Source organism: Bos javanicus, chromosome 26, assembly GCF_032452875.1.
Source record: "Bos javanicus breed banteng chromosome 26, ARS-OSU_banteng_1.0, whole genome shotgun sequence".
NCBI classification, from domain to species: domain Eukaryota; kingdom Metazoa; phylum Chordata; class Mammalia; order Artiodactyla; family Bovidae; genus Bos; species Bos javanicus.
The window spans coordinates 27,595,789-27,620,902 of NC_083893.1; the positions used below are offsets into that span (position 1 = coordinate 27,595,789).

The window sequence follows — 25,114 nt, forward strand, 5'->3', positions numbered from 1 at the left end:
AAGCCAAATCTATTCTTTGGCAATGTTCTATGTATTTACTTTATGTATACTTTATGTCCTCTTTGCAAGGCATAACCACTTAAGTCCGGATGACCCTGACATGGAATAGTCTACTGCTTTCCCCTACTGCCTTGAATAATCACACTGCAATCCTAAGTGGTGACCATCCAACTCATTCTGAATGAGTTCCACATATTGCCTAGGGAAGCGAGATCAAGAAAATGACATAAACACTCACTTTGAACACTAAAACATACAGAATGACCAAGGAAAAATCCCTCAAGTGTTTATTTAGTCAAATTCTATTGTGACTAGAGAAGACAGAAATCATTTTAAATTGTGCGTCTGCGTGTGTGCATAGGCAGGCACTCACGGCTGTGAAAGGATTCAGGTGAATAACTTCACCCTTTGGAAAAATCAGATTCCTTTGGCCAGTTTGAGACCAAGTACTTAAGAGGACATTTCAAACTGGGGTGTCTAACCTGATACCAAAATACACTGTGAATTTTGATTCCAAACATCTTGGGAACTGAGATGATGAAGGAAAGTACCATTCTAACCACAGCTTGTTGATTCAAGATCTGGAGAGTTTAAAATCGGTAGGAGTGGCCTCACCTCCTGCCCAGCCCTATTCTGTCTGCAAACTCTTAACCTTGCATAAAGACCTGGCTTAAATGTCATTTCCTCAAGCCTTGCCTCCACTCCCAGAAAAAAATTAATTGTCCCCAACTCATCTTCGCTCCCATAGCACTTTGCACTGAACTCTACTATAGCTATTATGCACTTACCACACTAAATTGCTATTTATCTGTTTATGTGTCTGTCTATTTCCACAAGAATATGCACCCTCAAGGGTAAAGATCAGGTCTTATTTATCTTGTATTCCCAGCACTCAGTAGCGTGCTGACACGTCAACCACTTAAAACATGTTTTAGGATTTTTATTATTAAAGAAATGCATGCCCATGTTAAAAATTCAAAATAGCATGGACTAGTATAGAAGAAAAGGTTAGAAGCTGCCTATCATCCAGACCATCAGTCCTATTCCCCAATGGGATCTAAGAGGTTTTTCAAAATACATAAACCCTACATGCACCTCTTCCACTGCACACTCCACTCACCAGCGTATTTGGCTCTAAAAGCTATCCAGCACGCAAGACGGGCCGCTGCTAGCAACACGACCCGGCTGGGTGTGAAAACCTCCAGAGCAAAGGCCAGAGGTGTGCTGTTACTATAGTGGGAAATATACAGCCAGACTAGGTAGAAATTAGTTCTACATTATGAATTGATAACAAGTTCTCTCTACTCAGGGCTTCCCTGGTGGCTCAGATGGTAAAGAAACTGCCTGCAATGCAGGAGACCCAGATTTGATCCCTGGGTCAGGAAGATCCCCTGAAGAAGGGCATGGCAACCTACTCCAGTATTCTTGCCTGGAGAATTCTATGAACAGAGGAGCCTGATGGGCTACCGTCCATGGCGTCGTAAAGAGTCGGATGCTGCTGAGAAACTTTCAGTTTCACTACTTCTCTCTCCACTCACTGACATTTTCCTCTCTTGTTTTGATCTCTAACTCTCTGATTTACTCTGTCTCTACGCCTTGGTTACAAGCCCATCTTTGTCCCTCTGTTCTCCTTTCTCAATCCACAGTGTCACTGGCTCATCGCACCTCATCTTCTCTTTATAATCCTCTTTTTTAGTCCACTTTTCCTGTCTACATCTTGCTCTCTGTCTCTCTCTGCCTCTATCATAGTCTCGTGCTCTCTCGTCCTCTCCCTTATTCCTTCTCTTTTTCCATCTCACAGTTTCCATTGTCTCTCAATCTCTTCCTCTTGGTTTCTTTGTTCTCTTTCCTCATTCTGGAGATCCCTGTCCATTCATCTCCCACAATCAGCGAACATCCTCACTGTGGCCATACAGCAGCGTCTAGTAGTTCACTTTTAAGAGAGGAAACGTAAAGACACCAGTGCTGTGAACACACAGAGATGCCCCCAACTCTGATGCATGCACTAATATAAACATATATGATAGAGAGATGGAGCCCAAGATCAAGAAAGAGACTGACATGCAAATAAAAGGCATGCTTCTTTATTGGAGAGAAGAAGCTACTCGAATTTCCCAGAGTATAGTCAGGTAGGTGAAATTATCCAGATCTCTCTGTCTGGAATCTACAAAGAGGACGATATGCAAATGGTCCTGAAGCCCCTGCTGCTGCACAACTAGAAGAGAGGTGTGAATGATCCTGCAGCTTCGAACAAAACAAAACAAAAACAAAAACAAAACCCCCGGGCACCAGCTCCTTTCCAACAATAGCGACTGGCAGCAAATCAGGCAACTTGAACGTGGCCTCTTTGTCTAGTTCAGTTTGCCTGGAATGCAATTCTGATGAGGCCAAGTTCACAAACTTGCTTGTTCTCTCCTGTTTTGTTTCTTTTTCTTTTTTTCATTTCTCAAATAACCTTTAGAAATAACCAAGCGATGCACATTTATGGGAAAACAATAAAACCAAAACTATGGGCAAACAAAATCAGCTTCAATTCTAGCATTCATAATCGTAGGCAAGCATTTTGAACCATACCTTCCCTCTATTTCTATACACAAGTGAAATTTTATATAATATTTTGTAAAGGATTGAGCCACTTCTAAGTATATTTCTAGGGTCTTGGGATATATAAGGGAACAACACAGTCATTAAAAAAAAGAAGAAACACTTTGTGGGGCCTGCATCTGTTGTTGTTGTTTAGTCACTAAGTTGTGTCCGACTCTTTTGCAACCTCATAGACTGTAGCCCACCAGTCTCCTCTGCCCATGGGATTTCTCAGGCAAGAATACTGGAGTGAGTTGCCATTTCCTCCTCCAGGGGATCTTCCCGACCCAAGGATTGAACCTGCATTTCCTGCAATGGCAGGAGGATGCTTTACCACTGAGTCACCTGGGACACACTTACATTTGTACTATTTTTTAAATTTTATTTTTACATATTTGTTTATTTCCCCTTTCTTATATTTTGTGGAAGGTTTATATATATATATATATATATTTACATATATATTTTGTGGAAGGTTCATATATATATATATATATATATGAGACACATAAGCAATCTTTTAATGGCTGAATATTCTAAAACACTCATATGGAAGGTCATGAGTTGTCTCTTCTAGGTGAAAGCCAGTTTTCCCATGGAAATATCAAACAAAACAGTAAATATTTAGTAAGCTAGTTGTGACGTCGTGATTCATAATAAAACTATATTACTTTGCCTCAGTCCCCATTTCTGACACAGAACTTCTACAACTCCTGGATTTGCCTGTGATGAGATGTCAATGAGGTGACTCTGGACCACAACAAAGTGTATAGGCTGATTGCCAAAATACTAACCATGTGATTAGAGGGTTGAAACTTTCAGTCCAACCCCCATGACCTCTGGGGAGGGGAGGAGGGCAGAAGTTTGAATCAATGCCCAGTGGCCAATGATTTAATTGCTCCTGTGTAATGAAACCTCCATAAAAACTCAAGACAGGGTTCCAAGAGCTTCTGCGTTGGTGAATAGTTGGAGATCAAGGAGGGTGGTGCACTTAGCACAGGAAGGCCCCACACCCTTCCCCCATGCCTTGTCCTGGGCATCTCTTCCATCTACTGTCCCTGAGTTATATTCATTTATGATAAACTGGTGATCTAGTAAGTAAAAAGCATCTCTGAGTTCTGGGAGCCACTCTAACAAATTAAACAAACACGAAGAGGAAGTTGTTGAAGCCTCCCATCTATAACCTGTCAGCCCGAAGTGCAGGTGGCCACCTGGATTGGGGCTGACCTTGGAAGTGGGAAGTGTGGGGCATGGCCTTGTGGGACTGAGTCCTTAACCTGTGAACTCTGATGTGACCTCTGGGTAGACAGTGTCAGTATTAAAGCATTGGACATGCAACTGGTGTCAGAGAAACGCTTATTGGTGTATAAACTACCAACCTCCCACTCACACACTGGAAACTTGGTCTGGAACCCTACAATGACTAGCATGTGCAAATAGTTAGAGATGATGAAAGGCATGACAAATAGACGAGAGTCCTGGCATCATCATAAGAAAATGGAACCGGTATTAAAAAAAAAAAAACAAAAACATGAACGGAGAAACAGAAGCAATGAGCAACATATTACAAACATCTCTTAGTAAGTCATACTCAAGCATTGTTAGTAACAGTAATACTAACAAAATAATGATGATAACAACAATAATAATAGGTAACCTTTATTGATTTCTTGCTATATGGCAGATGCCATTTTCAGCATTTTTCTATCTGTTGTCTCTTTTACCCATCAGAATACCATAGAGAAAGGACACACTATTACTCCCATTAAACACATGAGGCAGCTAAGACACAAAGTTACAAAGCTAACCACCAGAGTTCAGGTATCTAGGAACAGGAGCTCAAACCAATCATTAAATCTTATGTCATATTTACAATATACTCTTTTAGCCACTTGTTTTGCCCAAGCACATATGGACATCCAGGAAAGATAACTGCATAAGATAGACTCAGTGACAGAAACATCACCATCTGCATAAAGGCACCATCTTTCTCTGCCTGGGGCACCTGTGCTGTGCCATTTTCTCTCTCTTTCTCTTACAGAGCCTTCCACCAGGCTCTCACCACTGGGCACATAATTTTCATTGAGCAGGTGATTAAAGTGTTGGGCTTCAGCTCTCCTTGCAGAAAAGGAAAGCGTACTGACCTAAGATTGTGCAGACAACGGAAGGGGTTCATAGACTCCAAAACTCACACACAAATTTTAGGAAAATTATTTTCAAACTGCAGTGTTCCTAAGGGCGTTGAAAAATCTGTGTTGAAAAACATAGATTCCCAGCCCCCATCAGCAGATTTAAAAGCAGGTCCCAAAAAGATGAATTGAAAAACGCTGCCCTAGGTGCCAAAGGAGGGAGCCCATGGCCACTCAGTTAAGAAATCCTCTGTCAATTCAGCAAAATGCATGGCAGTGTAAACAGGGCTGCAGATAGGTTTCTAAGCAAAGTGATAACCATGCCTAAAATAGCTTTTTCTCCCCTTTAATGATTTTAATCAAGAATGTGTTTTGGAATGGGCAGAGATAGGGAAAGACCTTTTGCTTTTCACCTCCCCCTACAGGCTCTGGAGCAGGATCCACGGCCCACAGTTTTGTGCCTCAATAGCCTCTGCAAGTCTGATTAGGGGAAGACCACTGCAGGCATCAATTCACTGGCTTCAGGGCACAACATGATTAGTTGGTTGTCTGAAAACCTGATTCTTATTAGCACCTCCCTTAAAGACTGTTCACGTTGTCCACACTGTCACTCATGGGTCATCAGCCAGCAGGGAGAAACCAATCAGCACATCCACACATCCTCCCAGATAACAAGGTAACACATATTAATAACCCCAGACAAGCCACTCCTGGGGACAGGATAAGTGGAGGGGAGGGCTTTGATCAAGCTCCATCATGGAGCAGGTTATTTCCAAGTAAAGTATATCAGGTCACAGACCTCAGACCGGGGTGACATGAAAGGAAGCACCCCAAAGTGGGGCACTCTTGCCAAGAGTTCTCCCACAGTTCTCCGCACTGACTTATGGAATTATCTCTAAAAGAAACTCAGAGGTAAACCCTGATGAAGAGACAGCATGATCAAACAGAAAAGGTTCTGGAGCCAGAAAGGGCAAAAATCAAATTCTATCACTGCCACCAACTTCGAGCTGGGTGAACTCGGGCCAAATCATTAAGCCTTGACTTCCTCAGCTTTAGAACAAGGATAATGATATCTAGTGTGTAAGACTGGTGTGAGGATGAAGTGAAATAACATGGCGATGCTCCAGAATGTACTTCCAGGGAATCTGGTCACTAAATTGGTGGTTATTTATGCTATTATTGTTAACAGCGATTTCTGTTATAATCAATACAGCTTATCTGGCTGCAGAGAGTCTCCCTCAGATCAGATCAGATCAGATCAGTCGCTCAGTCGTGTCCGACTCTTTGCGACCCCATGAATTGCAGCACGCCAGGCCTCCCTGTCCATCACCAACTCCCGGAGTTCACCAAGACTCATGTCCATCGAGTCAGTGATGCCATCCAGCCACCTCATCCTCTGTCATCCCCTTCTCCTCTTGCCCCCAATCCCTCCCAGCATCAGAGTCTTTTCCAATGAGTCAACTCTTCACATGAGGTGGCCAAAGTACTGGAGTTTCAGCTTTAGCATCATTCCTTCCAAAGAAATCCCAGGGCTGATCTTCAGAATGGACTGGTTGGATCTCCTTGCAGTCCAAGGGACTCTCAAGAGTCTTCTCCAACACCACAGTTCAAAGCCATCAATTCTTCGGTGCTCAGCCTTCTTCACAGTCCAACTCTCACATCCATACATGACCACAGGAAAAACCATAGCCTTGACTAGACGAACCTTTGTTGGCAAAGTAATGTCTCTGCTTTTGAATATGCTGTCTAGGTTGGTCATAACTTTCCTTTCAAGGAGTAAGCGTCTTTTAATTTCATGGCTGCAGTCACCATCTGCAGTGATTTTGGAGCCCAGAAAAATAAAGTCTGACACTGTTTCCACTGTTTCCCCATCTATTTCCCATGAAGTAATGGGACCGGATGCCATGATCTTCATTTTCTGAATGTTGAGCTTTAAGCCAACTTTTTCACTCTCTACTTTCACTTTCATCAAGAGGCTTTTTAGTTCCTCTTCAGTTTCTGCCATAAGGGTGGTGTCATCTGCATATCTGAGGTTATTGATATTTCTCCCAGCAATCTCCCTAGTATGTGGCAAACTCTCCTCTGCTTCCTTCTCCCACCTCAACCTCATCCCCACACCCAAAAGTTAGAAGAAGTAGAAAAGGCAATAATAGCTGGTAACTCTATTATAATCCTTGAGCAAATAAAATCCACTGGAGTCAACAAGGCATCCCTTCAGTTTGACTACCGCTGCTTCCCAAAGTTGAAGCTCTAGATTCCTTTGAGTGAGACCATACTTAGTATTATTTTCAACTAGTTTCATAGGCATAAGGCAATTAAAGAGGTGGAAGAGATGGCTCTCCCCCTTTTCTCTGCAAGTGCCTGCTGCAATAAGCCCAGCAATAAGTAATCTCACCTCTGAAGATCATTAGCACTGGAACACGCATGGTAGACCATTATTGCTGAAGGTTATTGCTGGAGACCTTACTTGCAGAAAAGTCCCATCATCTTCCTCTAGGGTCCCTTTTAAAAGATTTAAACAATGCCAAGAGCATGACTTTTGACCAGGCCACTTGCTCTGAAGCTCAGGCCAAATAACTCAAATAGCTGAGCCTAGAACTCAGGAGCTCCATGGCCAATTCATATTTCACCCCGGGATGGCAACCACTGCAGACACAGGTGCGTGGGCTTGAGGCAAGCTGGGAAGCTTGGATGCAGCTGTGTCCTAACTCCTGGCTGTGGAAAGCCAGTGGCGTTCCAAGCCGAGAATCAGTCGTGCTATGTGACAAAACATTTTTGACCCTCCCTTTCCACTAACAGACCCGCTTAATACCAACTTTCCCTCTTTGAGAAATGAGGATGATATTTGTCTTTTCTATCTCCTAGGACTGTTGTAAGAATGAAAACTGAAGTCATTGAAGTAATGTTCCCATCTTTGAAAACTGAGGCATTTTGCAAAGGAAAAGGGCTATCACCAGTCTAAAGTGGTATAACAACATTCAGGAGTGCTATAGAAATAGGCACAATATCTTTCATACACATGCAAAATTTCATGTAGGAGTTCCTGCAGAGCATTGACGTCTTTTTTTCCCCCTACCTACATTTTAGAATAGGCTCTCTTTTTCCTTGTAAACCATGCACAGTAAGAGTCCAGCTTTGTTTCTCACCAACCATGTGACTGTTGCATCCATCCCGTAGGAGCGGACTGCGCACTCCTCCTCGGGAGTAACCACTGCCCTTTCATGGAGCCTGGTTCCATCTCACACTGACCACACCTATTCTCTGCCATCCCTTTGGCCACTCCAGGGATATCGTTTGGCTAGTTTCCCCTCTAGGACACACAGGTGCATTCACCAACCTTTCCAGCCAGAGATATACGACAGTAATTGAGACATACACAAAGACAGGACAAATATTTTACATACATTTAGTTAATAGAAGCTGTCAGGAAGCCCAATTAATTTATCTTCCAGGCAGCCCAGCCAGTGATATTTCTAATCAAGAACTTAAAAGAAACAAACAAAAGTCTGTTGGTGAAAACTACATGTGAAAAATGTCAGGGTAAAAATGAAACAATGATGAATCCAGCTGATATTTAATGTGCAAATAAGGGCAGTTATGCCCTCAAGTGACCATACAGGTTTTTATTAATATTTTCTATTTGGGCTTGAAATACAGCCAAACTCACTAGGAGATGAGTGTGTATATGCTTAAATCATATTTTTGAAACTATTTCTAAGATTAAAATTGTAAACATAGTTTACATTTAACGTAGGTTAATTTCCTTGATATAAATAGGAATTTTTACATCTCCACTCTCAAATGTACTCATGCCATTCGTTCAGCTCAAAATATCCTTGTAATAATATCCGTCTTTTAATTAAAAATTTCTCTGCATTTTAAGATTCGGCTGAAGCACCTACTTTGCAATAAAGTTTGGAGATCACCCAAGACAAAAGATGCCTGCCTAACCTGTCTATGAACTCCTACAGCATCTGATACCCCAGAGGACACTTACCTTCTGCTGCTTCTTCAGGGCATTCTTTGGGTAGTAGACTGAAAGCTCTTTGAGGGCAGGTATCATTTTTTCTCATCCTTATGCATCAATCCACATATGTTCCTACTATCAGTGCCTGACAAATATTAGGATTCAATGCATATTCATAGAATTAAAAGTAAATATGATACTTTGTATAATTTGTGTAAGCTTCTTACCTTAATGCTGCCATATGACAAGCCCACCTTAAATATGAGCAACTACTATTCTCTGAAATAAATAAGAAAGTTGCATCAACTTCTCTGCCCTAGCTTATGAGTTTCTGGGATCCTTCTTTAAAAGGAGGTGGACATAATTTTCAAAGTCAACACTGATGTCCATTTACTCTAAAAAAAATCCCATTAAAACATCTTAAGGGATCTTTACTTTCCAATTTCACAATAGGTTGCAATTTTTTTTGTTCAAAGATACTGGTGGCTCAGATGGTAAAGAATCCACCTGCAGTGCAGGAGACCCAGATTTGATCCCTGGGTTGGAAAGAGAAGGGAATGGCTACCCACCCCAGTATTCTTCCTGGAGGATTCCATGGACAGAGGAGCCTGGCTTGCTACAGTCCATGGATTGCAAAGAGTCGGACACAGCTGCGTGACTAACACTTTTACTTTCACCAAGGATCTTAACCTGAAGACATGATTTAACAAACCTAATAAACTATATTTTGCTGCAAATCTACATTGAAATGAATGCCTGCTTGGGTCTCAAATGCCTTAATTTCCTATTAAAGATATGCATATAAACCACAGAAAGGAAGAATCTTGTGAAATGAAAGGCTTGCTCATTCATAGGTCAAGAGTATAGGTCAGTGAGTCATTTCTGAATCTTGAATACTCCCAGTGCACTTTATTTAGATGTAGAAGGTGCAAAATACCTATAGGTTGACAAATTTTTTTAATTGGATTACAGTCTGTAAGGGATTTCAGTGATGTTATGGTATATTCATGTCATTTTACAGAGGATAAAATTGAGGCTACAAAAGTTTGATAGACTATCAGGACCATATCTAACTTTTGTGTATAGCCAAGACTATAACCCAGGGGTCTTAATTACCAGGAGAGATGTATTTCTGCTACACAAAATAAGAAGTACCATTTATTGAGCACTTGCTATGTACCACCTCTTTGTATAAGTGATATCAAATCTTCAGGGGAAAAAAAAAAAAGATGTGCCCTGCCCATATTATAGTTGAGAAAACAGAAGCTCAAAGAATTGAAGGGTCTTGCTCAAAGCAGCATGCTGGGTAACTGGACAGCTAACATTCAAAGTCAACTGTGCTTCCAAACCCATTGCCTTCCATGTCACACTACATTAACACCCATTAACAGAATAAAGCACTGATGAGAGAAGAAGGTATTATGTGGCTTGCTAGAGAAATCTAAAATCCTTTATCATTTCACTCTAGAAAAAGTTTAAAAAATTACATCAAAGTATATAGTCAAATGAAGTATTCATAGGCAACCTCTCTATAAAATCAGATTTGTAATTAACTTAGAAAAGGAATCTATTCCTGAAGAACACCAGATCTGAAAGCTGAATGATGGCACATTACCTCATGCTCAGTGAATCACCAGGTGCGGATCCCATGTCTCAGTAAAGATGAAGATGTGGGTGGATAAGAGAACAGTCAAATCACTACTTTAAGGTAAAGAATGCAATGTGATAGGCACATGTTATACAGTCCCTGCTTTCCTACAAAGAGATGGAGTTTCCAGCTAAGACTATGCTTTCCTCCACCATCATATGAAATCTGTCCCAGACAGGAGTCTTTAAAATACAGATCTCCAAGGGTCTGTGTTTTTCTAGCCCACCTTAACGTCTCTAAGACAAATCATTCTGTGGGGTTTTGAAGTCAGATCACCTTGGGGGTCAGTGTCTGTTTTGCCCCTGAACTGTTATAGCTTCTTGGCAAATCATTTAACTTTCTGAAGCCTCAGTTTCCTCATTAATGCAATGGAGATAATAACACCTACTCATAAAATCTTGTGAAAATTAAATGAAATGATGAATGTCAGGCATCTACCCCAAAACCTGACTCAAGCTGGGACTCAGTTTATTCACTAGGGATGGATAGTAAATGTCAAGTCTCAGAACAACAAAAGGCAAAAAAAGTGCATAAAAACCAATCAGATCATCATTCACTATGATAAATGCAGTATTAAAAATATCATAATAGCAAAATATGTCAAGTAAAAGCCTCTATTAACAAATCTTATAACACTATTTTTAGCGAGAAAGGGACAAGAGAGTGAACTAAAATATTCAAATTGACTCCAGCATAAAAATATGAAAAAGAGATATTAACACTTGACACCTGCTTCAGGGATATTGTAAGGATTAATGAGTATAGAACTTTGAAATTCCTTGGATATAAAGAATAAACACATCCCCACCATACATATGTAAAGATAAATATATATTTTAACAAACTAAGAACTACTCTGTAAATTTAGATCAGGGCACAGCATGCCTTGGATGAGTAGGGTAGGAACAATATGTTCTTGCTTACGACACCAAGCTCATGACAAATGATTCATACCCAGCACCTTTCATGCCAAAAGATCCCCCCAGGTGTTCTACCAACTTCATCAACACTTTTCATCAAGCTAGACTGCAGCTCAGAGGAATCACATCACACCCACAGATGAGGCAAAACAGTCATATCTTTACCCAACTGCACAAGTCCAACAGAGGAGGGGGCAGGAAGGAGAAGGGAAAGAGTTGCGAGAAGGATCCAGAATTCTTCACAAGTTTGACAGGCAGCCTATAATTACCATACATTTACACCTTTAATGCAGGTGTTATTGTCATCAGAAGCCCTACTTAGCAAAGACTTTTAGATAAAGGTGAGACAGGTTCAGAGGATGTGTATTGCCTCTGGCCCTGAATGGGTTGCAGGTGGATTATAAGGGATGGCAGTTAAAAGAGAAGAAAATGAGAGCCCCCCTCCCCCACTCACTGCTGTCCTTAGAGTTAGGTTAGTGGGTTTCTTGCTCTGGGGGAACGTGCAGAGCCATGAGATGAGAATTACAAAGATGTATACACTACAGTCACGACGCCCTCTTAAGTATATCCTGGCATATAATTCTCAGTAATGAATCTGACAGGTATCCTCCCCTCCTGTTTTAGACATGAGTGAATCCACGCTCAGGCAATCAGCTTGTCAGGATCAAACCACAAAAAGGCTGAACTAGAACTCGGGTCTCCACTCTGCTTTTCACATCATAAAGTTGCCCAGAAAAGTTTCTTTCCACCTTCCTTACTTTCAAAAATATTTTAAACTTTCTCTCTCCTAGGAATCTGGGATGGCTTTGTGGCAGATCCTGATCAAACACTGTTTCTCTTCCTCTACTACCTATATGCATACACTGAAAAAAAAAACTGCAACAATTTGCATGTAAGTGGGCAGGGATGGAAGGTGTGACCTTGTAGAATGAAGACTTAGGATAGAGATCTCATTAGTGTACATGATTTCAATGCTCCAACTTTTAGCACTTTGATTATTCCCTACATCATCTCCAACTTCTTTACATGTCACCCATCCAAGCCCTGACCCATAAGCCTGGCTGGGTTTATAAGAACCATTTAAAAAGGGCCAGCAGGGCTTGGCAGCATTTCTTAAATGGAGTCTAAAATTTGCCAAAGATGTACTCTCCTTTTCTTGCTCTTTCCAAGATCTTTCAAGAGGTGAACTAAAGTAGAGGTCTAATGAGTGAGTGATATTTTACAGCTTGAATTACATTAAAAGCCAGAAATATTTTGAGTCCAAGGTCCTTTACTTCTTGATACAAGATCTAATATGTCTGATGTGTTTAAAATCTCATCTTAAAGCTGAGGGCTTTGAGTTAATCACTTAAAACAGAGCAAAAGTTATTTAATCAGTTTAAGAAGATTCAAGTTCAAATTGGGGGATTAATTTTAGTGATTATGATATAAAAGATATGACAGTTAAGGTAAGGAATGAGGGCAAGGGTCTCCAGAACTTGAATGAAAAGAATTTCAGTTTCAATTATTTGATTAAACCAGTCCTGGGCACCATAGCTTTGGTCATAAAGGCTAAACTGTAGGGAAAGCCATGCTGATATTCTCAGAGATATGATACAAAATATTATTTATCACAATTTGGTTTAATACAGTTTATGTCTATGTACCCAAGGAATCCATAATGATAGGCTCTTATTTTAAAATGTTCACAACTCTCATTAAAAAAGCTGACAATGAACACAATTTACTAAAGTGGCACTTCCCTGGGAAGGTTTCTGGCAATTACATCACAACTGAAAACATTTTGAAATGTACCAGGGTGCACAGCTTGTGCATAGCACAAATACAACAATCTCTGTAATCCAATAGAAGCTGAGACTTTGATTTTCCTTTTTCATTTTACCGTCCTTGGTTTCTATGTTCTTGTCTGCTTAACAGCAACATGGAGAAGTTTCCATACTTTTAAATCACCTACAGTTATTACCCCCAAAGCTCTTTCTTAACTATTTCAGCTCCTTGAAGTTTCTAGGTGCAGTTTAAGTTGGAATAGCTCCCTCAGATTCCAGACATTCAGGTTTTTCAAAAAATCTAAGACCTTCCCAGACTTGGCCGCAGCTCATGGACTTGCAACCATGCTCCCCTCCCAAGTATCAGCCTCCTGGAAATCCAGCAATCCCTCTCCTTCTTTAGTAAAGCAAGAGTGAAGTCTTCATTCGAGCTCTTCACTACAGGAGGTCAGGCAATGGAGGAGAACAGGGAGTTGTTGTCACAGAGATATATCTGATCTTCCTGGGACCGATCAAGTCAGAGAACAACCACTCATTCACAGGCTGGAAAGCCCCAGCTCTCCAAACACACTGGCTGATGCTGTTAGAAGATGCTGGAGAGTTCCCGTCCTGAAACTTGCATCCACTTGGTCCCCAGAAACAGAATGCATTAAGGGCAGCTCATTATCCACTGAATTTCTCCTCTGTGCAAGCAACAAGGGGTTAGGAGCTCTACACAAAAATAAAATTAAAAGGCTACAAATTAAGACTTAAAAAAAAAAATCTTACTTGCTCTCAACCTTAAGTCTATCAAGTAAAAGGAAAGTCACTTGAGGGAACAGGAGGCTTCCTGAAATTTAACCCTTTCATTTCTGCATTCAGAATACTTTAAGCCCCTCTTGTTTGCCTGGTCTTGGCTCCATCCTACACCAATGAGACCAAAGAAGCAGGAAACAGGGATCTGCCTGCCCTGTAAGAAGCTTTGTTAGAGGTTTGGAGAGGGCTCCGGTGTTGCTGGGAAAGGGGTGGGGGTAATCACCTAGTCGGTGGCATTTAACTCCTTGGGGAGAAGGGCAGGGAAGACTAATTTGCAGCATCTTTCAAGTCCCCAAACCTCATTTCCCCAAATTTTCCATCTGATCACACAGTTGACTTTAACCCTTTCCATCTTTCACCCCTTCGCCCTCAGTCCCATTTTACTCACGCTGCTGTTGTGGCCAGACCAGTGGACCATGGCTTGGTTGTGTGCTGAGTCGCCCGTCAGCGCGAACGTGGTGCTGGTCAGTTTCAGCTCCTCCAGCCGGAAGCGAGTGGCTTTGTCCGGGTCCCGCTCCAAAGTCCCAGGCTCGAGCTGCCCTCTGTCCCTTAGCACTCCCCGAGGGCTTCTACTCGTCCCCTCTCCTCGCTCTGCCTTCTCTTGATCCTCTCCACTTCGTCTCTTCCGGCCAGAGCGTGGAGCAACCGCCACCGACGCCCCAGTGCCCGGGGCCCGCTCCAGGGACAGCGCTCGGTCTCCGGGGGCCACTGCGAACAGGGGGCGTCCGAGTTGGGGCAGGGGCGTAGCAGGAGCTCTGCCTCGCGGTCCCTGATGAGGAAGCCCCCCTGGGGTCGGAGCCCAGCGTGGAGCCGCGCTGGGATGCCGCGGGGGACAACAGGAGCCGCCGCCGCAGGAGCCCGGAGCGCAGAGGACCAAGAGCCCCGCGCCCGCGAGGAGCGCGCTCAGCCCGGCTGGGGAGACGCCGCCGGCGCCAACTTTTCCCATCGCGGGAGCGGAGAGGAGCGGAGAAGGGGTCCCGGACCAGAGGCGGCGGTGCAGGGCTCTCAGCTGGCCGGCTGCGAGGGGCAGGCGCTCAGGACCCCAACTCCATCCAAGTTGGGCCGCGGTGGGGGCGGACCGTGGCGGCGCGAGGCAGGTGGCGGCCGCTTGCCCGGGCTGGGTTGGTGCCGAGCACGGGTTCGGACAGAGCGAGCCGCCGCCACGCGGGGGTGGAGCCGAACTGAAGTCGCGGGCGGAGCGGGCGCTGGCGCGCGACGCGGGAGGAAGGGTGGGCGCTGCCGGGGCTCTGAGCGCCGCGTCCCGCTCCCGAGCTGCGCTGCGCGCGGGTGGCTGCGGGGACTGGATGAGCCACCGACCCTCCCCTTGGGCTCGCCCGCGCCGCCGCCGCCCGCTCCTCGCCTCCGCGCGCTCTGCGCGCCGGCAGCCGCCTAGCTCTGCGCTGAGCCAGAGTGCCCCTCCCGTGGGGGTGGCCAGCGGAGTGGTCACTGTGTTGGGGATTTCCTATTCCTGTTTTATTGTTTCTATCAGTCTCTGTGGCTGTTTCTTTCTTTTTGAAATCCCCCCCTCTGGTCATTTTCAGTTTGGAGAATAGGGATGAGTTGGCTTCTGGTCTTCTTAGTCTCAGCGAGTTGGCATCTTGACCTTACCTTGGGAACTGTGTGTGTCCCAGCATCAGCAGAGAATGATGTAATTAAAATATCGCGGGTGTGTGATGTGTGTGTGTGTGTGTGTGTATGCGTGTAGCCTGAGGGATTTTTTCATCCTTTATCACTCTTAGATTCCTTCCTTGACCTCCTAAAGCACTCACTGTATTTGAACCCAATCTTACTGTATTTTGTGGACTATACCTTGGTTTCTTTAAGACTGCACACTCATTGAGGACAAAACGACTATGTTGTGAGCAACTTGGAAGAAGTATCCCATTCGTTGTTGCCTTTTATCCTTAGTACTTGACACTGTCCTGTATGGTAGGAAATCTGTCAGTCATTAATTCAATAAATACTTATTGTAAGATAGATGTCCCAGGTGGCCCAGTGGTAAACAATCTTCCTGCCAATGCACCAGACTCAGTTTGGATTCTTAGGTGGGGAAGGTCCCCTGGAGAAGAGAGTGGCAACAGACTCCAGGATTCCTGCCTGGAAAATCCTGTAGACAGAGGAGCCTGGCAGGCTACAGTCCATGTGGTCACGAAGGGTCAGACATGACTGAGCACATTTACTGTAAGTCTATTATAGACAGTTCTGTGTGCAAATGCATACAGGAAAGGAAGCATGGTGCTCCGTTTTTCCTGTGGCATGAGTGCCTAACCCGGAGCTATTAACACAGGCCTTTAGATTCCTAATAGCAAACTTCATGTGGATGCTGGATGCTCTGCCATTAGTTTGCTGTGGAATCTCAAACAAGAAGTAGTCTCTCAGCTTCCCAGGTTTAAAACAAAGTTGTTGCATTAGATGACCTTTAAAAATCCTTTCACTCCTAAAATTCCATAATTGTATGATTATATGGTCTGCCTGGCCTAGCTCCCCTGCTACTATTCAAAAGTTCATATGAAGATTTATAGTAGGTGAATGGGCTTTGAAAATTACAAAGAATTTCTCAAAAATCCAGGCCACTTTCAAACAGAAAGTTGCTTCTAAGGGTTGAAATACCTTCTCATGTCTTTGTAGTCTTCATGAGCCCAATAATACTTTCTTACCACATGGTAGCTATTAAATTATTCCATGAATATTTACTGATAGAATAAATGAATCCCACAACAAAACAGTACAATTTCCAATTTCTCATTATATGTTTGTTCATTTTCATATTTGCAAAGGTAACCTCATTTAAAAATCTGAATCCTGGGTTTGTGATGGGGAAACCAAATTTGAAAGTAACAGAATGATCATTATTCTTCAATTAATAATACTCTTTAATTCTGTCCAAGCAGAATTTCTCTTCTTCCAAGCCAGAGGTGTGCTACAAAACTGTTCAAGTGATTGTTCTCATGATCAATCCAAGAAATGTGCCAATGCAAAATGTACAGGTTCCTCAGCCATTAAAATCGCATACTTGAAAGAACAAAAGAGTGTTCTGTTTGCCATTACAGGAGACACAGGCTGTTCTTCCAAAAGGACCACTACTACCCAAACCTCAGTTCAGTTCAGTTCAGTTCAGTCGCTCAGTCGTATCCAACTCTTTGCAACCCCATGAATTGCAGCACGCCAGAGTTCACTCAGACTCAGGTCCATCGAGTCAGTGATGCCATCCAGAATCCTCCTAAAAAAAGGACTCCTGGTGGATTGAGTCTTCTAGATGGAGGAGAAGTGAGCCACAGGTTCTCCTACCTCTTAAATTGCAAGTGTTGTTTTTCAAAACCCAGAGCAGTTGTTCTCCTCTCCTCAGAAAGGTTTTCAAAGTTCTGCAGGATCCTTGGCTTAATACCTTCTTTCTATGCCCTGCTAATCTCCTTTCCAATCTGTGAGAATTCCTCCAAGAGAGAAAAACCAGATTAAAGCCTCAGAACCCAAATGAACTCCCATCCAAATATAGGACTGGGAAAAGCAAAATAAATTATTAGTGAATTCACATTTTCTGGTTTTAGTCTATTATTACCCTACCAAAATTTAGATTGTTTTGGTTTCAAAAGGAAGTTCTTCCTGTCAAGTAGAGCTGACATTTTGTCCTCAAGGAGTTTACAACGCTCATCTTTTCAGACACCTACTACAATAATCCCTTTAATGTGAGAGAATTTTAATTCATTTGCTGAGAATTTATAGAGACAGGCACTTTTTTAATGCCTGATTTTAATCATCCATTTGTGAAAAAGTTTACACAGATGTAGAAGAAACTGATTTTAACTATTCTTTTTTTATAAATTCATTTTCTTATGGCTCTGATCATCAGGGACTTTTGTCAACAAGCAGAAAAGGCAAGTACCAGTAACTCCCTAAACTATCGCACTTTTCTAGAGGACTCAAGAAATAGGCTACTCATGGAGGAAAGTGGGCTAGTCTACTTCAAAGTGTTTGCAACCCAGCAGCCCAACAGGTTTTATTAATATGATCCACTAAGAATGGGTCACTTATTAGGAAAATAGTTGATATCAAAGGCCAGTAGAGAGTGTAGAGCTATAATTCCAATTAGGAGTCTTTTTCATTATGCATATGAAGAATATGCCATCACCTAGTGTAAGTTACCATCATTGGTGACTACCCTGGGCTAGTCCAATCGTCTCCGTGTTAGTCTCCTTACTCGAAGATTTCTTTGCTCCATCTTTTCTCTACAACAGTTATCTCCGAAGTGGGGTAGAAGTACTAAAACGGCACCACAAGGTGATTCATTTGTGTGCAGGAAGTAGACTAGTTAAATTTAATTACTGATTAACGTAAATATTTATGTTATTTATATATTCCTATCTCTATCTATTGAAGGAGAGAATATGAATGTAAACATTTTGGAGTCACAGGCTGACTGGTGTGCATGATCAAAAAATTTAGATGCCTTGCCCTACAAAGCAGCAAAGGTGGTCTTTCAAAAGCATCAAAAAAAAGTATCATTCATTGCCAGTATGTAAAAGCTTTCAGTGACTTACTTTTTCAAACAGACTACCTACACTCCTAGTCATGGTCCGCCTGGCTAGCAGGAGCTGGGTTCTGCCTATTCCTCAGTCATATTAGACAGCACTCTTCCTCTGTATGATTAAGCCTTTCTGGAAATCCCTTCCTCCCATGTGCCAAAGTGTTTTGTGGTTTTTAACTCATGACCTTTACAAATGCTGTTCCACCTACCTGAGAGTAACGTCCACCATCACCCTCATTCACATGGCTGACTCCTTTGAAAACTTCACTTTACCTGTACTTCCTTAGACTTTCCCTGACTCCCTAAACTAAGAGGAAATCCCTTCCACATTTTCTGCATCAATACATTCTTAGTTCCTTCTTAGCATGTTGCAGGCTTCAGTTATTTTACTTGAGTGTTTCTTTGTTAATACTTCCGCCAAAAGCTACAGGTGGATACAGGCCATGTCTCCCCTATTCCTCTTTCTCTTCCCAAAGCTTCCTTTGGTGCCTGGCTTATGGAAGTGTGCAGTAAATAACTGGCTAGCAAAACAGCAACTAATATAACAGCCTTAGTTTCACAACGACTAAGAGTTAACATTCTGTGGATCAGATGCATCCATGTGCTGGAGACCATGTTAAGGATTTTACATGTACCTTCCTATTTGGTTTTCTACAAAATTTGTCTCAGCTGAATAAGTAATATCATTGTTTCCACTTTAAGGGTTATGTTAAATAACTATATGCAGTCACATGACAATTTCATGCAAGGCAAGGCTTCAACCCAGGAATCTTATTCCTAATGTGTTCTTGACTCTTATTTTCTTGAAGAGATCTCTAGTCTTTCCCATTCTATTATTTTCCTCTATTTATTTGCATTGATCACTGAGAAAGGCTTTCTTATCTCTCCTTGCTATTCTTTGGAACTCTGCATTCAGATGGGTATATCTTTCCTTTTCTCGGTATATCTCTCTAAATAAACTTACTTAGTCACAGTCAACAGTCCACATTCCATGTTTTCTTTATTTCACATTTAGTATGACTATTTAAATGGGAATATATATATGGATATATGAGTTCACACAATGACAGTGATATTATTTCATGCATTTTGTTCTTACTCCAAATCCAAATAGTAACAGGTAACATTTATTGGGACTTCCCTGGTGGCAATTTACTATTTGTCAGGCACTCTAATTAGCACTTTGAATAATTTTTTAGTAATGTTGAACAATTAGTTTTGTAAACAAGTGAGTGAGTTTATTTAGGCTGAAAGGAAAATGTGTATTCTCCAATTTATATCATCTTTTATTTGGTTAAGGGGTAGGGGTAATGTTATGTATCACATGGTCACAGCCACATATACCTGATATGAATACAGTGGTATATTCACTATAACAGAACCTACTTCACTGACTTCAGTAACTGTTACATTGGTTTCTCTTTTCCCCTTTTCCTAGGTCTCTCTGTGTCTGATGGATACCTTGGCTTTGGCTGCACTAAATCACATTATATGTCTCATCATTAGAACAATGTCTTTTAATAGCTCTCAAAATACTTGGCTCCCCTTGGATACCATTGAGACAAGGTGTCTTACATTTCAGATCAATTTCATGTAAGAACCACAGAAAGAAAACTGGGAGGATAATATGCAGACTATCCTAGTTGCTTGCCAAGGGGATGATGGGCTTTTTTTTTATATCTGCCCTTTAAAATATATTCAGGTAACAACAAGTACTAGCATAGCTCTGAATTCAGTAATTGTATTTCTTCTCATATACCCAATCTAGTGGCTGTAACAGAAGAGCTTAAGCCCTCTTATCTGTAAAAATAGGTCTAAGATTATCTACTTGACTCATAAGGGTGCTATGAAATTTAATTCAAATTCTTACGCCTCTTGGAGATAACAATACCACCTTGTATTTATATAACACTTATCAGACCTCTAAACGGTTTTTTTTTTCCTCCTAGTTTAATAAATCTTGCAACAGCTCCAAAAGATAGGTAGGGGGCAGTTTTTGCCTGCATCTTACAGAATATAAAGAAATCTATCCAAGGTCATAGAGTTAGAGAAAAAAAAAATTAGAACTATATTTTGTTATCCTTTTTCCCTTGATTTAGTCCAAAACCTCTCCCAATTTGTATATATATATACATGAATTAAAATTATACATTCTTTTGTTTAGCAATTATGCACATTTCTTACACAATCATTTCAGGTTTCAAAAAACAGCTTGTATAGTTAAAGAAGAGAAATGCATGAAATAATATCACTGTCATTGTGAGAACTCACGTATGCATAGACAATTTTTCCCATTTAAATAGTCATACTAAATCTGAAATAAAGAAAATGTGGAAAGTGGACTATGGACTATGACAAAGTAAGTTTATTTAGAGTGATATACTGAGAAAAGGAAAGATATCCATTTGAATGCAGAGTTCCAAAGAATAGCAAGGAGAGATAAGAAAGCCTTCCTCCGTGATCAATGAAAAGATATAGAGGAAAATAATAGAATGGGAAAGACTAGAGATCTCTCCAAGAAAATTAGAGATACCAAGGAAACATTTCATGCCAAATGGGCACAATAAAGAAATGGTATGCACCTAACAGAAGCAGAAGATACTAAGAAGAGGTGGCAACAATACACAGAAGAACTGTACAAAAAGATCTTCATGACCCAGATAATCATGATTGTGTGATCACTCACCTAGAGTCAGACATCCTGGAATATAAAGTTAAGTAGGCCTTAGGAAGCATCACTCTGAACAAAGCTAGTGGAGGGAATGGAATTCCAGTTGAGCTATTTCATATCCTAAAAGATGATGCTGTGAAAGTGCTGCATTCAATATGCCAGCAAATTTGGAAAACTCAGCCATGGCCACAGGAGTGGAAAACGGTCAGTTTTCATTCCAATCCCAAAGAAAGGCAATGCCAAAGAATGTTCAACTACTAAACAATTGCACTCATTTCACATGCTAACAAAGTAATGCTTGAAATTCTCCAAGCCAGGCTTCAATAGTACATGAACCAAGAATTTCAAGATGCTCAAGCTGGATTTAGAAAAGGCAGAGGAACCAGAGTTCAAATTGCCAACATCCGTTGGATCATCGAAAAAGCAAGAGAGTTCCAGAAAAACATCTACTTCTTTATTGACTATGGCAAAGCCTTTGACTGTGTGGATCACAACAAACTATGGAAAATTCTGAAAGAGATGGGAATACCAGACCACTTGACCTGCCTCCTGAGACATCTGTATGCAGGTCAAGAAGCAACGTAACTGGACATGGAACAACAGACTGGTTCCAAATTGGGAAAGGAGTATGTCAAGGCTGTATATTGTCACCCTGCTTATTTAACTTGTATGCAGAGTACATCATATGAAATGCTGGCCTGGATGAAGCAAAAGCTGGAATCAAGATTGCTGGGAGAAATATCAGTAACCTAAGATAAAGAGATGACACCACCCTTATGGCAGAAAGTGAAGAAGAACTAAAGAGCCTCTTGATGAAAGTGAAAGAGGAGAGTGAAAAAGTTGACTTAAAACTGGAAATTCAGAAAACTAAGATCATGGCATCCAGTCCCATAACTTCATGGCAAATATGGGGAAACAATAGCAACAGTGAGAGACTTTATTTTGGGGGGCTCCAAAATCACTGCAGATGGTGACTGCAGCCATGAAATTAAAAGATGCTTGCTTCTTGGAAGAAAAGTTATGACCAACTTAGAGAACATGGACATTTCTTTGCCAACAAAGGTCCATCTAGTCCAAGCTATGGCTTTTCCACTAATCATTATGGATATGAGAGTTGGACTATAAAGAAAGCTGAGTGCCAAGGAATGGACGCTTTTGCACTGTGGTGTTGGAGAAGACTCTTGAGAGTCCCTTGGGCTGCAAGGAGATCCAACCAGTCCATCCTAAACGAAATAAGTCATGAATATTCATTGGAAGGACTGATGCTGAAGCTGAAACTCCAATATTTTGGCCACCTGATACAAAGAACTGATTCATTGGAAAAGACGCTGATGCTGGGAAAGGTTTATGGTGGGAGGATAAGCGGACAACAGAGGATGAGATGGTTGAATGGCATCACTGACTTGATGGACATGAGCTTGAGTAAGCTCTCGGAGTTGATGATAGACAGGGAAGCCTGGCGTGCTGCATGCCGTGGGGTGGCAAAGAGTCAGACACGACTGAGCTACTGAACTGAACTGAACCTTGAGCAAGGACTTCCCTGTAGCTCAAACGGTAAAGAATCTAGCTGCAGTGCAGGAGACCTGAGTTCAACCCCTGGGTTGGGCAGATCCTCTGGAGAAGGGAATGGCAATCCACTCCAGTATTCTTGCCTGGAGAATCCCATGGACAGAGGAACCTGGCAGACTACAGTCAGTGAGGTTGCAAAGAGTCAGACAGGACTGAGCATTATGTGCCAGATACCTTTTTTATAAATTCTTAGAATGTCTTTTTTAAAAATCCATTATAGTCTTAAAATGATCTGGAAATCGTAACTTCTACCATTCTGTCTCTCTTCTGCCCTCTCACCTGTTTCTCCAACATTAAAAGGCTTTGACAGAGTAAATCACAGAACCAGCTTTGTAATACTTTTTCTATTCCGGTCTCCTTGAAGGTACAAATAGGAAGAAATGAACTCAGGGGGAGCTACACTTCACTTCTGTTTCTTTGGGAGTGCTAACTAGAGAAGAGAAGACAAGAAAAATGGAAAGCTTCCCTTCAAATTCTTTCAGGGCCACTGAGATGATAACCCAAAACTTCCCATATCACAAGAAGAAGTCTCATTATTTTTGTCTTTTTTCCAAGGAACTTACCCAAAGATGAATGGAGTTAACACTGAAGCCAAAATCAGTAGATTTCTAGGGCAAAATATTCCAGCAGAATACAACTCTATAAAAGGTACAGGAGCCATTGAAAATAAGATCTTTGGGAAACTTCTCTCAGAGCACAAGCAGAGCATGCAAAGAGGAGGAAACAAAGCAAAGAATAAGTAGCACAGTTGGGCATGCACTGACTACTGTGTGCTGCTTCCCATTTGTCTGTTCCATCTGGACAAGGCACAGACATGCTCCAGCCCTCACGAGTCCAGGTATCCTGACAGTATGTTAGTCTCTGGTAGCAGTGCAGAAGTGCACTGACAAGGCAGGCAAGAGAAGTGGCCAAAGCTGGGAGTTATTGTGTCTGTCTGTCTCTGGTGCTTGGAGACAGTGCAGTGTGTGGATTACAATCCTATACTTTGAAGTCAAATTTCCAGTTTTAAATCCCATGGAGGCCACTCTGTAGCTGTATATCATCTGAGTTTCTGAAGCTCAGTTGCCTAATCTGCAAAATGGAACTATATCACTTCCCTTGTGTAAAGCTGTTCTATGCTCAATATCTGTTAGTTGTTGTTAAAGGTATTTCATATTGTTAATACCAATTTCCATTTGGGACCGTTCCCTAGGTGGCAGACAAGAAGTTAAAATCCACTCAATTCAATAAAAATGAATTTATTTCCTGCTGTATATAAAACAAAAATTAAAGACCACCGTACTCTATAATATATGACAAGAGAAGCAGATAGCAGAGTGAAACTCAGAAGTTTTGCTTTGGAGGCAAATTGAATGGATGGAATAAACTACTGCCTTTTTGGTTCATGCCAAACCAATCATCCATGTGAATCGTGGTACAAGGAATCTGCACCTGAGCTTTACAAGCTTCTAGGAGGTCAGCAGGAAACTGGGGGGCAGACTGAACTTTTGACCATGGACTCGAGTTAGTCTTTGTAACATGAAAATTTAACTTTAGAAAAGGTCAAAGGAATCCCTTATTTAATATATCATGGGGTAAATACATGCCACTTATCATAGAGCTATTACAAAGTCTGAAGACATGAACAAGCTTAGATAAATGCCCAGATGCAGAATCAGGAGTGTTTGCCATTAAAAAAAACTATTAGAAAATGCTCAGCTACGTTTAACTACTCAGTATCACCAGGTATGATTGTTTGAGTCACGTTGTGGGCTGAGGTGTGTCCATTTTCTAGTCAGCTACGGTTCTAACACAGCTGACTAGGTCCTGGAGGTCTAATGAGTCCCTACCTATTAATAAGAAAGCATTCGGTTCATTGTTAAGCTGTTTTATGTCTGCTAGCCAAATGCTGGATTTCTGCAGAGGCTCTACATCAAAATTGTTTATTCCATTCCCCATCTTCTAGACCAATTTCCTAATATTTCTAAATTTTGGTTCCCTGAATTGATAACCTCATGGTGCTTACAAACCATCCTTTGTAGCCTAGTTCTTGATTGCTGTCTGCATATCCTATGTCATCACACCCTAGATCTTGTCATTTCATTAGGGAATGTTTGAAATTTATCCATAGCTTTTTAAGGGTTCTTATTATGGAAATTATCTTATATATTTCAGTACTATTGTTTTAGTGCTAAGCATGTAACTACTATTTCTTTTCTATGTGCTCTTGGCACCTGGTATCTGTTCTGACATTGTATTTTTATTATTTTGATCATCTGTCTTACTCATTTATCTCCTCCATTAGACTGCAATCTCCTCTAGGTTATGGATCCTGTATGTCTGATATATTTATCTCTTTGCCTTAGTATCTAAACCAATGCAGAAACAGAAGACATTCGGTAAGTATTTGTTGAATGAATAAATGACAAAGCTGGTTCTCATTTCTTTGGTAGAATTTCTTAATATCATCAGTTAATCATCACTGGAATGAATCACAGACATCCACTACCGGTATCACATAATGCTATATTGACACCAAAGACAATGAATTGTGAATTAGTGAAT

General features: G+C 41.5%; 1 protein-coding gene across 5 annotated transcripts in view; it reads right to left on the minus strand.

Moving 5' to 3' along the window:
* SORCS1 (sortilin related VPS10 domain containing receptor 1) overlaps window positions 1-15,239 on the minus strand; it is a 574,694-nt gene extending 559,455 nt beyond the window's left edge. For 3 of the 5 annotated variants that reach the window (XM_061403398.1, XM_061403399.1, XM_061403395.1), the window contains exon 1: window positions 14,197-14,843. In XM_061403398.1, the coding sequence (XP_061259382.1) occupies window positions 14,197-14,754 (558 nt within the window). In that variant the 5' untranslated portion in view covers window positions 14,755-14,843. Of the gene's footprint in view, window positions 1-14,196 lie in introns of all 5 variants that reach the window. The other 2 variants (XM_061403397.1, XM_061403396.1) reach the window with 1 other exon arrangement.
* Between the last annotated feature and the right edge of the window lie 9,875 nt (window positions 15,240-25,114).